This window comes from Hemicordylus capensis, chromosome 2 (genome assembly GCF_027244095.1).
Source record: "Hemicordylus capensis ecotype Gifberg chromosome 2, rHemCap1.1.pri, whole genome shotgun sequence".
Lineage (NCBI taxonomy): Eukaryota > Metazoa > Chordata > Lepidosauria > Squamata > Cordylidae > Hemicordylus > Hemicordylus capensis.
This window is the reverse complement of record NC_069658.1, coordinates 188500515-188516411: the sequence shown is the minus strand read 5'-3', so window position 1 is coordinate 188516411 and position 15897 is coordinate 188500515. Positions and strand designations below refer to the sequence as shown.

General features: G+C 47.4%; 1 protein-coding gene across 10 annotated transcripts in view; it reads right to left on the bottom strand.

Moving 5' to 3' along the window:
• Positions 1 to 15897, bottom strand: part of ARAF (A-Raf proto-oncogene, serine/threonine kinase) — a 30533-nt gene that overhangs the window by 12749 nt on the left and 1887 nt on the right. The window contains exons 2-6 of one of the 10 annotated variants that reach the window (XM_053294596.1): positions 15059 to 15148; positions 4138 to 4370; positions 2461 to 2567; positions 759 to 861; positions 64 to 218 (exon numbers count right to left, since the gene is read on the bottom strand). In XM_053294596.1, the coding sequence (XP_053150571.1) occupies positions 64 to 218; positions 759 to 861; positions 2461 to 2567; positions 4138 to 4362 (590 nt within the window). In that variant the 5' untranslated portion in view covers positions 4363 to 4370; positions 15059 to 15148. Of the gene's footprint in view, positions 1 to 63; positions 219 to 758; positions 862 to 2460; positions 2568 to 3530; positions 3628 to 4137; positions 4371 to 4661; positions 4911 to 4995; positions 5056 to 5078; positions 5097 to 5340; positions 5440 to 14905; positions 15019 to 15058; positions 15149 to 15897 lie in introns of those variants that run through there. The other 9 variants (XM_053294600.1, XM_053294598.1, XM_053294602.1 and 6 more) reach the window with 9 other exon arrangements.

Sequence of the window (15897 nt, the reverse complement as noted above, 5' to 3'; positions counted from 1 at the left end):
TTTCTGGGGCTCTGACCTTTTATTGGAAGGTGAGGGAAGATGGGGCAGCTGGAGGATACTCACGGCTTATGTGTAGTAGCCAGGTCCACACAGACCGTAGGCACTTTGCTGCTGCAGTGCTCATGGAACTTGTAGCCACATGTCTGGCAGCGGAAGCCATGAAACAAAAACTTAAGGCAGAAGTCACAAAAGGCCAAATTGAAGTAGGTCTTCCGGACCTGCCCAAAGAGATGAGATCAAGGTCAGGGGAGGAATAAGCACCTGAGGCGCGAGGGGTAGGGCCTTTTGAGGTACCCAAAGGCCTGTTGACAGGCTGTGCGAGACTAGGCCAAAGCCTGTCAGCCAATCCTAGGATCCAAGGTCACATTAATATAGAATGTTGCTTCAGGGTAACAAGGCTTTAATACACTTGGTCTAGTCTTGTTAGACTCTACCATGTGATTTTGCTGCACATGTGCAGCAGTCCTCAGTCAAAACGTTTCCCATTGGGCCAATGTATTACTGTAGGGTGTCTAGTGTGGGGGGAGTGGGGTTAGCATGCTTCTACAGCAGGGCTGTACAACACTGGCCATCCTGCAGATGTTGGCCTACAACTCCCATCATCCCTGGAGATTGGTCATGGTGGTTGGGGATGATGGGATTTATAGTCCAACAACAGTTGGACGGCTGAAGTTGTGCAGCCCTGTTTTCTAGAATCTCTTGGGGGCTCGGTGACGTGGGTCTAACATATGTTATGGTCAGGCCTCCCCAGGACTCACAAAATTGTGCATAGTCAGTGGTACGTCTTCCAGAACTTCCACAGAGAGCTCGGCCCCCTCCAAGTTGACCAGGTCCGTGTCCCAATCCGTGATGATTTTTCTCCTGCACAGAGAACTGTTTTAGAATGTATGGTTATGTTGACCAGCTATGAGCCCCAAGTCCACCATCCAAGTCCAAGTCCAAGTCCAAGTCCAATGGGTTTCTCCCATTCCAGCCTCAATTCAGCTTCTGCGCAGATAGTCAATGGCAAAGCAATGGACATTGGAGGGAAAGGAAAAATGCAACAACTCTAAATTTGTTTGCACACGGATGTGTTTCAAATAGATCTCCAGCTCCAGCACTCAGGGTACAGAACTTGGGGACCACCTGAAGGAATCCCTCTGAAAACATCAATAGACTGAAACTGCCAACAAGATTGGTGGTAGGCCAGGTGATGAGGGAGCAAAGTTGATGGCGACATCATGTCTCAGTCCTTGTGGCAGTGAAGCCTCTGATACTGACTGCGGAGCTGGGATGGAATGTTTACAAACATTCCAGCTGCTCAGGGAACAAAGCTGTCAGAATGTTTGTAGCCCAAGCCCTTGTCTGTGAAGAGAAAGTTTGTCGGTTTGACTGGGATTAACACTCCACACAGGGCATAGAGACAGGTGTAGCTTTGCGGGGCAGGCTGAGGACTAGGAAGAGGTTGCACAAAGTAGAAAAATGACAAGGTAGAAAAACAAAGAGCCCAGAGGCAAGGTGGCTGAAGCTATAGTCCACAATACAAAAAGACTGAAAACCAAGGGAAAGTGTATGTGAAGGGAGAGGACAGATCAGAGGAAACAAGGGACTAAGGAAAAGAGAAGCTAATAAGAATGGCAGGAAGTGCACAAAGAGGCTTGGGTGAGTTCAGGGATTCTAGACTCCTTACACCTCCAAAACCTTTAACAGCACAGGTATTGCTTCCTCTGCGGTTGCTTCCACACCCACCTGGGTATGCACAAAGATCTGTATGGTCTAAAAGTCCATATGCAAAATGCATTGGTAAAAGCTGGCTTGATTTTTTTTTTTTAAAAGCAGGGTAAATATTTTTTTAAATAAACAAATATGTAAAAATTACTGCTTATATGGTTTGGCATCCTGGCATGCTTACAAGCCATACTCATGATAGACCTCCCAAAGGGTTGGACACCACTGGTTTGTAAACTTACCAGGAAGTAAAACCACGTAGGCAGAATCCTTTACATTTCTGGGCCAGCATGGGAACGACCATGGAGGCGTGTCAACCATGCTAATCAACATACATAAAAATAGCTTTCCTGGAGCAGACTAAGCGTTCACCAGATCCAGCATCCTACTTCCAACAATGACCAGGCAGATGTCCCAGGAAAGCATACCAGCAGGCCATGAAGATAAGGGTCCTCCTTGTAGTAACCTCCCAAAAGTTAGCATGCAGAGGTATATTGCCTCTAAACAGAGGAGTTCAGTTTAGCTGTTATGGCTAAATAGTCCCTCATGTACATGGAAAGGAAGCCCCAGTACAAGCAGAAATCAAGATGATGCGATGCAGAATTAGGGGAGGGATGTTTAAGGGTGCGGGTGAGGATGCACAGGGCCTCTTCTCATTTGCTTTTCCCGCCGACTGCCCTCACCCTCACCCCCAAGCTCTGTGGGTAATCCTCAGCCCCCACTGGCCTTTCCCCCCTCACTGGAGTCACTCACCCGCCACCCATTTTCCTGTAGACAACGCAGCAGTCCTGGTTCAGCCCACGCACCTTCAGGGCCTTGTCCAGGGAGCTGTAGACAGTCGTACCAGGCCGGACAGTCACCTAAGAGGAAGCAGGCAGATGCATGGGCAGGGGCAGGAGCTGACCAAGTCCAGAGAGAGTCACCACCTCAAACCATGCTTCCATTCCACGCTTTCTGCCATGTGCTCAGCTCTGTAGCTTTATGGCCTTGACCTTGGCTTTCCTCCACCCGTCCCCTCCATAAGTCTGTCCAGGCTGAAGAAGAGGCAGAAATGGATCTGGGAATGAAATGCCAGGACTTGAACCTGGGTTCTTGTTACTGTCTGGCCAGAGACTAGATGGAAGGTAGTAGGTTAATTTATGTCTCAGAAACCAACCCCACCCGGAATCATTATATCACATCTTACCAGACATTTGGTGTCCAACAATATTTTATCCCAAACTTGGACATTTGATTTTGGTATTTATTTAGTATTTTTGATAGTTGGCATGCAACAGGAATAGTACTGAGCATTTAAGAACTCGTTCTGGAACTGTGACAATACAGCATTTGATTATGGACAGCTTATGGCATTCTCATACTGGACACCTGACAAAAAAAGCCAAACCACAGAATGCCTAACAAATCTAAAGCATGCTCATTTGATCCAGTGTTGAGGTTAGATTTCAACACCATCTTCATCTTCTCTTGGATTTCAATTAAAACAAAGATTTCCTGAGCTTTGGTTCAAATCCCAATGTGGTGGTCTCCAACGCTATGATCCTATAGTTACATAAGGGACCCTTCTGGCTCTCGTGAACTCACTGAGTAGCCCATACTTAGTTCCCTCACCTGTAAAATGGCAATCAGAGTGACCCAACTCAAGGGTCTATTAAAGACCCTTAATTTTATTTAAGATATTTTCCACGTCTCAATATAGATTTTTCAAGGTGGTAGTTCTCAACTATTTCAGAAAATGACCCACCTTTAACCCCCAACCTGCAACATGGGGTCACACTTTTAATTATCTTTACCACATTTTAAAATATTGGTAGCAGTAGTACCACAGATGTCCTCCTCCTCCTCTTTTACTCTTCCTCGTAGTTTCTCTCCTCCTCTCCCTTTCTTTCTATTTTCTCTCTCTTCTCTTCCATCTTTTCCCTTCCATTAAAGCATGTAAAGAAAGAGGAAAAGAGTTGCAATGCTGAAAAGTTTGAGCCACTGTAGGTCAAGTGGTGACCCAGAGTTGGGTCATGTTGCACCTGCCGAAGACCAAGCCCTTAAGACATATAGAATGGAGTGTATTCTGTGGCCAACACGAATGGCCTCTTGTCTGTGCAAGGTTGTCTAGATGACTCACTCGCTGAGGTGGCGCTATAGCTCAGTGATAGAGCATGTCCTAGGTTCAATCCCTGGCCTCTCCAAGTTGGGCTGGGAAGACTCTTACTTGAAACCTTGGCAAGCCTCTACCCTTTAGTGTAGACCAGGGGTTCTCAACGTTGGGTCTCCAGATGTTATTGGACTTCAGCTCTCATAATCCCCTGCCCCAGTGGCCTTTGGTTGGGAATTATGGGAGTTGAAGTCCAATAACATCTGGGGACCCAACGTTGAGAATCCCTGGTTTAGACAATACTGCGCTAGAGGGACCAGTGCTCAAATGTGCAAACTCACCACTGTTCGTTGTTGATTGGGAAGATCCACTTTGATGGTGCTCCGATTCTCAGCCATGGCTCTCCCTCTTGGCTTTTTCCTGCGAGAGGCACCAAGCACGGCTGTCAGGCTATTTGCAAATGGCAGCCCAGCCCCACTCCTGCCCCCACCTGAAGGGTCGGGGTCTGGAGATGATGAAAAGAAGCCATTTGTGAGGGAGTCGGAGGAGTTCTGGTTGCGCCTCATTCAGGTGCCTGAAGGGAGAAACAAAGAAATATCAAACATGAAAGTATTAATCTGCCTGTAAAGGGTTTCTGTGTCATAAAACCTCCTGACATCTCTGTCCACTTGATATCTCTCTGCTGCCACCAATCTCTTATTATTCTTAATATAAAATGCCCTCCGGTAGTAGGTAATAAGGCCTGGACATGGTGAGATATAAAGCTTTGGTTATATTTCAAAAAAGTAACTTTTATTCAGTAACTTCACATTTTTCCAATCAGGGGTAAAAGAATGGAGGGGACAGGGGGAAATAAATAATATGCAGAAGAGGTTGAAGGGACTGGTTAAATGGCAGGTCTTAGTCCTATTCCCTGTGGAAACCACCCGCCAGATCCCCTTTGTTCCCTGCAGCCACTGTAACTCAAGCCCCGGGACGGAGCGGCCTTGTTCTTCCTTCTTCCAGCCAGCGGTTGGTTCTGAGTTGGTGGTTGACCGTTGAGCCCTGGAGATTCCATGGCAGTTTTCAGTTGCTGAAGAAGACTAGACCAGGGACCTGAGCCTGACACCCAGCTCCCCGAAGCCTTCCCTGAATGGAGCCACACCACGTGCTCTCCCTCAGCCTTCCCCAGAGATCAGCCCCAAGGTGTCTGCCCTCACCCTCTCCCCACTTTCTCCCTCAGCAATTCTCAGACGCCCCTCTGAGCTTCCTCAGGCTCACTCCTGAGGCACCATTTTCATACCATCTCAGAACCTTCAGCCAGAGCCAGCCAAGTTCTCAGTCTTGAAACTCACAGGCCAGGACTTTGCCCTGAGGGGCTCTTCTGTTGGTCTGCTCAGGATATCACCTAAACCCTTACATTCATAATGGAGCTAGGGTCTATATATATACAGGAGACACAACTCAAACCAGCCAGCCAAGTAAACACACCCATCACACGTTTACGTGTATCTGCTCCAGTTCACCCAGAGAACATTATTAAATGTAAGAATTTACCAACATACAATTGTATGAAACAAACAGGAGATTTCGCCACACTGCCCAACCTATCTGATGTTTTAAAGAGGCCTTCCTGATTGCGCAACCTCCAGCAGCCACCTGGTGGCCATTTGAGAGAGAGCCTTCCAAGTGGTGGCCCCTGCCCTCTGGAACTCCCTCCTCCTTGAGACTCACTGGGCTTCTCCTTTCTCTATTTTGTGGAGACTGGTAAGGCCCTGACTCTTGCCAGGCTTTTTTTTATGGCTCCTGTGTCACTTCGTAATAGTTTTGTGTCCTACTGGCACATCTGGCATGTGATTTGTTTTACTTAGTGATAGTTTTATATTATATTACAATTTGTTTTTAATTCTTGAAGTAAGTTGCTTTGAATCAATCAAAGAAGTGGGATATAAAATCTTTTTTAAAAAAAGAATTCTAGGTTACATATAACATAAGGCAGAATGTTATCACAACTTAATAACATAATTTTACATAGCTGGTGCAACCGCAGATTTATCATACGAACATGGAAGCAGAGCCAGCCTAAGGATTGCTGGTGCCCCAGGCAAAGGCTGGCTTTGGCACCTCCAATGCAGCAATGTGATTATAATGTGCCATGGCAGGCCAGCTGCCCAGAAGTGGTGGGTGGATGCAGTGAGGAGAGCACGGGGGGGGGGGGGAGCTGGGTGGGTGACAGGGATGGGGAATGCCTGCTTGGTCACTCGCTCAGATGCCTGGAGGTGCACTCACTCACCCACCCATGCAGATGAAGGAGATGGGAATGCAACAGCGCACCCTACAGGCCAGCCCCACTTTTCGCTGGGAAGTGGGACGGCCCTGCCTTTGGCTCACCAGGTGGCACATAACTCAGGCCATTGGCACCCCTCCCTACTTGGTGCCCCAGGCAACTGCCTAGTTTACACAGAGGATGGGCCGACCCTGAATAGAACTTGCTGTCTGGGATGGAAATGTTGCATCTTGAAATTCTCCGGTTTCATTTTCAGCAAGTTTATAGCCCCTCATGATTCCAGAGGAAAGCCTGACATAATCACCTGGAAAATCACATCACTAGTAGCAGAAAGTGAACTCAAACTGGCTATCTGCAATTGGACAACTGCTTGATTAGCATCTTTTAAAACAACACTTTCTATATGCTCATGTGCTTTTTCCTTTGACTGTTTCATCCGTATGCCATTTCTTGGTTTGTCCCGCGCATGGTGGTTGGTACAGAGTATATGTTTTCACAGTGCTGAGCTAGTCCTGAGGAAGATAGGACTTTGCACACCGCTGTATTGTTTGCACACTGAGAGAGTCAAATTAACAGAGAGCTTTATTTCTTATTGCATTCTTGACTTAAGGCAAGCTAGTTCTGCTTTGGTTTGGGGGAAAGTAATTGAACACTGGCTTAAAGTGCAATCAACCAGGCTTAACAGGCCTTTGACTTGCTTCTGGGTGAAAGTTTCAACAACCGATGGCAAAAAACGTCCCACTGCCACTTCATTTGTGGCAAAAAACGAATGCACCCCAACATTAGCAAAAACCTATTTGGTGAGTCTTCTCACAGGGTAATTTATTGGGATGCAACTTCACACACCACTCAAGGCTGTGGGAGTTCTCAGTTGCCGAGGGGGTGGGGGGAAGCAATACACAGCTCGCCCTATAATGTGCATCTCCCCCAATGAACCCTGCACCTGGTTACCCCTAGCCCAGTGACCATAAAGGTAAAGTGTCCGTTTCCTGCCACTTCTCCCCCTCCCTTCTGCACCAATCCATTCCCCGTCATTCTGGAGGTCCCTCTCCTCCCCCCATCACCGGTGGGGCTTTCTCTCCCCAATGGGCTCCCTCCTTCCCCGCCATTTTCGCCTGCCCGCCTCCTCTGCCAGGGCCCGAAACCGCCTCCTCCTCCCAGCTGGCAGGGCTTCGCCCACCACTGCCGCCTCCTCCGCCAGCCCGCCTCTCCTTAGCCGCACGCATCTGGCTAGTCCGGCTAAGCGTATTAATTATATAGATAATTCCCTGCTAACTGGGCAAAGAGGTACTCTTTTAAAGTGGTGATTCTCTTTATTGAGCAGGGGAGAGCAACTGGCCCTATCCAGCCCCAGCACAGCATCCCTCCAGTGGCTGTTGCTGGTGTCTATCTTATGTTGTTGTTGTTGTTAGGGACAGAGAGCCATTTTCTTTCTATCTATCTATCTTTATTTATTATTTCTCTTTGTAAACCGCTTTGGAGACTTCTGTTGAAAGGCGGTATATACATATTTGCAGTAGTTTATACTTCTTGCATTTCATGGCCATTCACTGTTTTATGGGTTTTTCCCTTCCTCACTATACACTTGTGTGTGTGTGTGTGTGTGTGTGTACACACACAGACACACACACTCACACACACCTGCCAACTAAGGCTAACACTTCATGCATCTGATTAAGTGGACTGTGATCCATGAAAGCTTCTGCCACGACTTTGGCCCTCCAACTGTTGCTGAACTATCACCATCCCTGAGTATTGGCTACCGTGGGTGGGGATGATGGGCGCTGGTGTCCAAAAACAGCTGGAAGGCCCAAGTTGTGCAGCCCAACTTCAAAGAACCACACAACTCTTGGATGGTTTTTCTCAAGAAAGCATGCACAGGATGGCAGCCTCCGTGAAGCGTTGTTCCCCAGCACTTGGAAATGGGAGAGCCAAACAACACAGACATCACTTGGACCAATATCTAAGGCTTCCTAGCAAAATGGAGAACCCCTTGAGGACTATGACAGTGTGTAAGCTGGAGCAGCGCAGTTTGATTTGGGGCTTCTCAGCTGCCTCTCTCAGCTTCTGTATCGGGGAGAGCCAAGTCTGGAGCGCAGGAGCACCTGAGCTTAACAAACATCACTTTTGACCACAAAGAAACATTGATAGGAGAAAAAGGCATTCGTTGAGAACTGACTGGCTCCTGGAATCACAGAATCTGAAAAGATTCTGCTAGAGTGTGTGTGTGTGTGTGTGTGTGTGTGTGTGTGTGTGTGTGTGTATAGAGAGAGAGAGAGAGAGAGAGATATGGGGCAGAAAGTGCTTGAATAAAGCTAGATATTCTCTGCAGACAACAAACAACTTCCGCAAGTTCTGTATCCTCCCCAAAAGCTGAATTCTTCAACCTGCATGAATTTTGCAAATTATGCACCAATGTATTATATATGCATATTTTATTCTAATAGTCACAGGAAAGGGCAGAGAGCTAGGCAGGGAATTGATGCAGCCGTGCCCTGCCACTTGCATATGCTGCTCAGCTCAGCTCTGGCTTCTTAGACTTCACCAGGCAAAGCCGAAAGGTAAAGTGTGCCGTCGAGTTGGTGTTGACTCCTGGTGACCACAGAGCCCTGTGGGTTTTCTTTGGTAGAATACAGGAGGGGTTTACCATTGCCTCCTCCTTCACAGTATGAGATGATGCCTTTCAGCATCTTCCTATATTGCTGCTGCCCGATATAGGTGTAGCAGGGAATCGAACAGGCAACCTCATGCTTGCTAGGCAAGTCATTTCCCTGCTGCGCCACTAGGTGGCAAAGCCTACACCCTTTCAAACCTACCTGTGCAGGCGTGGGATTTAGAAACTTGCTTTAAAAAAAGATGGGTGAAAGCTGAAATTCTCAGTAGACTGAGTTCTGGGCCCTGTACTCATTTCTATGGTTGTTTGTGATCAGGGAATACATGCGGCCCTGAGAGTGAGATACAGATGGATTTGTTGCGTGTCTATTTCAGGTCTCCATACGTGTTGAAAGAAAGGCTAAGATGCTTCTGTAGAATTCTGGACTGAACCTGACATTTACTGATACCTCTCCCACCAAATTTTAGGGTGGTTCACAGTCATTTATTCGTGACACAGGTAGTGGGGCATTCCTGGATTACAATGAAACATAGGAAGTTGCCATCTGCTGAGTCAGACTCTTGGTCCACCTGGCTCAGTATCGTCAACACTGACTGGCAGCAGAATTTCAGATAAGGGTATTTCCCTGCCCTAACTTAAGTGGTGCAGCAGGGAAATGCTTGACTAACAAGCAGAAGGTTGCCAGTTCAAATCCCTGCTGGTATGTTCCCCAGACTATGGGAAACACCTATATCGGGCAACAGCAATATAGGAAGATGCTGAAAGGCATCATCTCATACTGCACGGGAGGAGGCAATGGTAAACCCCTCTCGTATTCTACCAAAGACAACCACAAGGCTCTGTGGGCGCCAGGAGTCGAAATCGACTTGACGGCACACTTTACTTTACTTTAACTGGAGATGGCAGGGATTGACTCTCCAAATTTGAAAAAGCCCAGGTTTCATCTTTAATTTAGGTAAGTTGTCTGTTGCTTCTGAGCACAGACAGGTGGGAAGAGATGTTGACTGGCCTGATTTGGAGGAAAGTCTAAAGGAAGCCATGATACAACCAGTAATGGCAACGGGCAGTGACAACATGGTACCAAACATCTTAGCGGGATGTGTGTTTGTGTGTACTAGCATGATACACCAGAAGCCTGAACTTGTGGGAAAAACGAAAAACTGCTACTAGCCATGATCACTGAGCAGCGGCATCATACCTTGACATTTCTACAGTAAAAACCCAATATGTAGCACTGAGAGTCGAGTGAAAAATCAGTTCAATTGCAGACTGGGGGTGTCAATCAGGACTACAATGTTGGATGACCAGTGTTCCATATAAGAGGAAATCTCAGGTGTTGTTGTCTACAGTTCCTAGAATCCCTAGTTGCAATGGGCTTTGCCTGAGGATCCTGGGAGTTATAGTCAAGAGCATCTGGGATTTTCTGTTCGAGGGAACACTGTGGGTGACTCTAGTATTTTTCTATCTCTGTGGGTAATGTACTGATAGGAAGGGGAGTGGTGAACAGGCCAAGTCACAGATCAGCCACTGAGAAGAAAAGTCCACTTTCCAAAGGGCTAGTTTTCAACTACCCACTGTAGCTGCATGCTTCGAAAAGCAGCTTGATGTGAAGATATTCGTAGGCAATAATGCTTGTTTCTGTGCCACGAAAAGCTTTGCTTTCTGATTTTGGCATGTAAGCTGCTGCTAAAGGTCGAAGAGCAGGCCAGGCCTCACTTTCTTTGGCCATTCGACAACCCTACCTCTAGTCTACACCATGCTCTCTATGATTATGGTGGCTATGAAACCGTAGGACTGGTATATGCAAAATGCAAACGTTACAGTGACCAAGAGTCTGGCAGCTATGCGTGGGGTCCATGCAAGCAAAAATCCAGCACTGGGCATGGAAGCAAACACCTGTACAAACCAGGAATGGACGTATCACACCACACATGAGTGTTTACCTGCAGCTAAACATGCATATAAACACTGCAGCTATAACACACTGAGCAGATTTAAGAGGCTGCCCTGGAGATCTGGTAGTAATTCTAACCACTGCCACATCAGCACGGCACACGGTCTCCATCAATCAGTGTCATTCGCTGAAGAATTCGCTCTGCTCCTCGGCTGGCCCTTGTGGACTAGCAGTGTCAAAACAAAGAGGCAGTCTGAAGCTTCGAGGCCACTGTGAAATTGTACCAGCAGAGTGGGAACCTCTTGGCACTCCGAGATGGACTCATTCACCCATGCTACGTAAACGTATGTTGTGGAACTATCCATCCCAAACGGCAGCCATTGTCATCACACTGCAGCAGAGGCAGAGGCCGCCATCCGCCTGAGGAGGAATAACTGTAATCTGCACGCCCCCCTTTTAAACTTTTGTTTGACTTTTAAAAAAACATTTGCGGCAGGATTATTAATTCTAAAGAATGCTGTAAGCCACTCTGAGGCTTTTGGGAAGAGAGGGATACCAACGTAACAATCAAACAAACTCGTCACCTCCAGAGATCCCTCTGATCTTAGGATAACTAGGGTGGAGCAAAAAGGGCACAACAAAAATCACGTAATAGATTGGCAGTTATGAAAGAGTATTAAATTATGCAATCTTCTCAGAGGCTTAGTGAGAGCAGTAGGCCAGGCTCCTTTGTAGCTCTTCATCGGACTGTTTCTGCAGCCAGGGGTGTAACAAGGTTGGAGTGGGCCCTGAGACAAGTAGTGGAGATGTGTTTCCGAGCCCCCCGCCTTCTTTTGGAGAGGAAGGAAGGGGAGAGTGAAGAGCAAGCTGATGCTCAGTTGGTGGGTCCCCTCTCCCTCAGGGGCCAATTGTGCCCCTGCTGTTCAATTATAGTTATGCCCCTGTAGGCAGACAATCACTGTGAAGTGCAGCCAGTCACTGAATCTCCCCAGTGAGAGAAGGAGAAGATTGGAGACATCTGGCGTGATTGGCCAGTGGCGACAAACAGATACGTCAGCAGCCGCACCCGTATATGAGAGGTCCCAATCTTGGGCCTCCAGATGTTGCTGGACTACAACTCTCATCATACCTTGCAACTGTGGCTGGGGATGATGGAAGCTGTGGTCCAAAATCTTTCTTAAAACTCAAAAATAGCGTATTACCCACTCTGTCGGGAAGACTGGGAGGGCATAGAATTTGGAGCTTCTAGGCACTGCCAGTTCCACTGTGATCCCCAGTTGGTCTACTGGTCCCCAACCCCATTCCGTAGCCACACTGCCATTGCAGCCTGAAGTTCTCCCCAGCTCTGGGCACTCTCCCTCGCCCGACAACGAAAAGCCTAAACTTCAGCAGTCGCTTTAATCAGCAAAGCATTTTTGGCGATCAAATTATTCTCTAATAGACTCCAGTAGCTGATGTGGGAGGCATGTTCACAAGGAGTGTTCTATTGAAAGAAACAAATTAGTGCTTCCGTCAGTCAGGCGCTCGTTAATCATGGGTATCAGGAGCATCACATTGCTACGTCGCAGTGCTGAAATAGAAACACTGAGACAGGTTTACCACTGGGAATGGTAATAATGAAAAGCAAGTGAAATGGAGGGGGGGAGTGGGGGCTTACAGTAGCTGAGATGAAGCTGTCTCGTTAAATATATATTTTACAAGGATCCCTTCATCCTGAAATACAACTTCTTCCAGGATGGCGAGAGGGCAACTGCCTGGCTAGGGACCCCTCTTGTAGACAGTTTATAAGATTTTTCCTTAAGACACCACAAAGATGCATTCTGCCTGGAGTGGTCCCAGATCGCTTGTCTATTGCTAAAACGCAGCTGATGCCTGCGTGGGGCAGCTGGTTATATTTGAATCTCTCTTTGGGTGTAGAAATGCCAGCTAGGACAGTAGTGTAGACAGGAGAAGATATCTTGCTGGTCTTGATCCTGTAGAGCAGTGATTCTCAAAGCTGGGTCCTCAGGTGTTATTGGACTTCAACTCCCATAATCCCCAACCAAAGGCCACTGAGGCTGGGGATTATGGGAGTTGAAGTCCAATAACACCTGAGGACCCAAGTTTGAGAATCCCTGCTGTAGAAGCTTGTTCTCCTTTCATCGTGCTCATTTTGTACCAATCCTCCCCTCTTTATGTCATGCTCTTTCTTTAAAACAACAGATCTGATACTCTATATTAATGAAAGGTACCTCTGGGCGCATACAGATTGACTTCCCCCTCACCACTGCCTCCAGCACCCTGTCGCCACATACCTAAAGTTAAAGAGCAAGGACTACCTTCCAAGTCAGAAAATAGAGATCCCATGTGGGCCTGGCCCTTGACACCCCACTTTATGAGAGTCAGTGCGGTGTAGTGGTTATAGACTAAAACTGGGGAGACCCGAGTTCAAATCCCCATTCAGCCATGACATTCTGGGTGATTCTGGGCCTGTCACTTCTCTCTCAGCCTAACCTACCTCACAGGGTTGTTGTGAGGAGAAACATAACCATGTACACTGCTCTGGGCTCCTTGGAGGAAGAGCTGGATACAAATGCAATAAAATAAATACATAAATAAATAAATTTTAGAAATTAAACACTGCCCCAGCTCATGGGCCAGAATTCTGAGAACACAGTCCAATGTGCATGTGTGCATGTTTTAATTTTTTAAGCTTATGGAAGCTTACTAGGCAGACAAGTTAGGCAATGGCCTCAGGCAGCAGATTTTGTGTGCAGTAGGGTAGCAGAGGGGAAGACAGGCAACCCTCTCCGATCCATGGGACACAATGCAGCAGGAAGTTCTCCTGCACAAGCCACATTGAAATGAATGGGAGGATGCATTTTAGACTGTAAGCTCATTTGGCAGAGGGGACTATCTTCTTATTCTTCCGGCTACGTAAACTATTTTGAGAACTTTTTATCAAGACAAATAATAATCATGCAACACACACACTCTGCCTCTTCACTGCAATCAGGTTTGTGCAGGAGAACTTCCTGTTGGACTGTGTCCCTTGTTACTTCATGGGAAGAGATGGATTTGTTGTGTATTGAAATATTTGGTGTCCAATATTTCCTCTTGGACACCAAACTGTCTTGGGCTATCTCTAACGGTGGCCTTCCCTTCTGCCCTCTAGCCTTGGAGGAAGCCGCCTGGAACCCCTGATTACATCACCATCAGGGACCAGAAGATGCTGCAGAGCAATGGAAGGGCTGCTTCTGTGGGCTGGCTGGCTGCAACTCCCATCCAATATAGTGTTTTAATGTAAACACAAATACAGTACGTAAATGTAAATTGTAAGCTGCTTTGGGAGCCTGTCCTGGCTGAAAAACAGATATAAGCCACCAGTGGACCTGATCATTCCCGCTTGCTGTTGCTGCTAGACTAAGGGAAGCTCTACATATAAGCTCCATTTGCAACTGTAACTAAGTCCAAGTACATGTCATTGAAATAATCACCACCTTCTTGATTTACTAATGTCTTCTCCTCTCTCCCTGTCTCTGCCCTCTCCCCAGTGTGAAAATATTAAGATTGTAGGCACTTGATAAATAAAGAGTGATTACTTGGCCACCCACATCAAATGCAGCTGTATCTGGGGCAAAAGCAGGTGTTCATCCAGGCATTCCTCCTCCAGCCCTGAAGCAGAAGGAGCTCTTATGCTGGATAGTGTATTTCCTAGAAGAGGGGTTCCCAACCTGGGATCCCCCAATGCTGTTGGACTACAACTCCCATCATCCCCAGCCACAACAGCCAAAGGCTGCCCTAGTATTCATTTCAGTGGAACTTCAGAGCTCCTTGGTCTGTCCCTGGCTAGGAAAAGGAATCTAACGGGGCTGGGGTGGGGGGCGGAGAGGAGAGGTGCGGAAGAGAAGTTCAAGCCTCTAAAGCCCTGCAATTTAAACTAGAGCCGCAGGCCAATTTTGGCCAGTCAGGCAGCATTCTCAAGGCAAAGGGATGCAAAACAACGTTTTGCACCGGCTCTAACCACTAGGGAAGTATTCTTCACACCCCCCCCTGCGGAGCTAGAGAGGCGAACAGTTCTGAAGCGTTCCACAAAAATACAACAGAACCCAGAGGTTGTCACTCTCAAATCCACCTGGTCTAACCCAATAAATTCCACTCGCCGAAGGGGAAAAGGGCCCGTTCGTGCACATATTAGATCCCTCCAATGCCAATGCACCAAAAGTGGGAGTGCATGTCAGGCCGAGGAGGGGGGCGAACTGGAAAGTCCCCAATTCACTATAGAGCTTAATACTCCTATTAAATAGGAAGAAACCAAACCACTAAGAAAAAGGGAGGATCGCAACTGATTCTTGCCTAAGTTAAGGAGGAAATTGGAGGAAACCATTGCGCTCACGAAGAGAAGCACGTTCCAGAAACCGCAGCCCCTCTCCCGCAGATTCTCAGAGATACAGCTGGTTTTTAACCATCGGAATGCGAGAAAACACCAAAGAAAGAAAAACTCCCTACCTGTCAGAGAGAAACATCCACCATCTTGTGTAAGTGTTCGAAATGGGCGTGTCCGACCGCTGATGTCACAACGAAGGGGGCGTAAACTCCCTGAGAGACGAAAGAGGGTTAACTCTTCCTTTGCCAAGCGGTGGGGGGAACTATAGGGGTGTGGTTGGGACTGGGAATCAACTCGTATGAGAACGGGGGATCTACGCATGCACTTGTGGCTAGGGAGGACACCACACTTCTGGATTTTATTTTATTTTTACAGGCGGCTGGCTTGCTTTCAGGGTTCAAAACAAGGGGCATGCCAAATGACCCTACATGCCTGCGGATTAGTTACCCCTACCAAGGGTGGGTTGATTCCACCCTTCCCGTGTACGGTTGCGTGTGTAGTGGGGATAGGGTTGCCAACATTTCATTGCCAGAATGAGGGGCACAAGTTCCAGAATGAGGGATGGACACAAGTTTGTGGAGGCTGGCTGGGGTGGGCTGGGAGGTGTATGTAGTGGTAATCAAGAGCCTGAGTATCATAGACATATATGTTATTGAGTTATATGCTATTAAATAAATGAGGCACAAATGCTGTCCCTATAGGGACCAACATTTCATCCCTGAAATGAGAGACATCCTGCATAATGAGGGACAGTTGGCAACCCTAAGTGAGGGTTCTAATCTATATTAGCCAATCGTGAGCAGCTAACCAAGGGATGGGTAGTTTACCTGCATTCATTATACAGACTAAATGAGTGTGACTTTCCTGTATGCACCCGAAATCATGTAGCAAGGAGTGTGTCAGGTGGCAGGGTGTGTGTGCTGGGGATATCCCCATTTGTCCCCAAAATTCATCAGGGGTC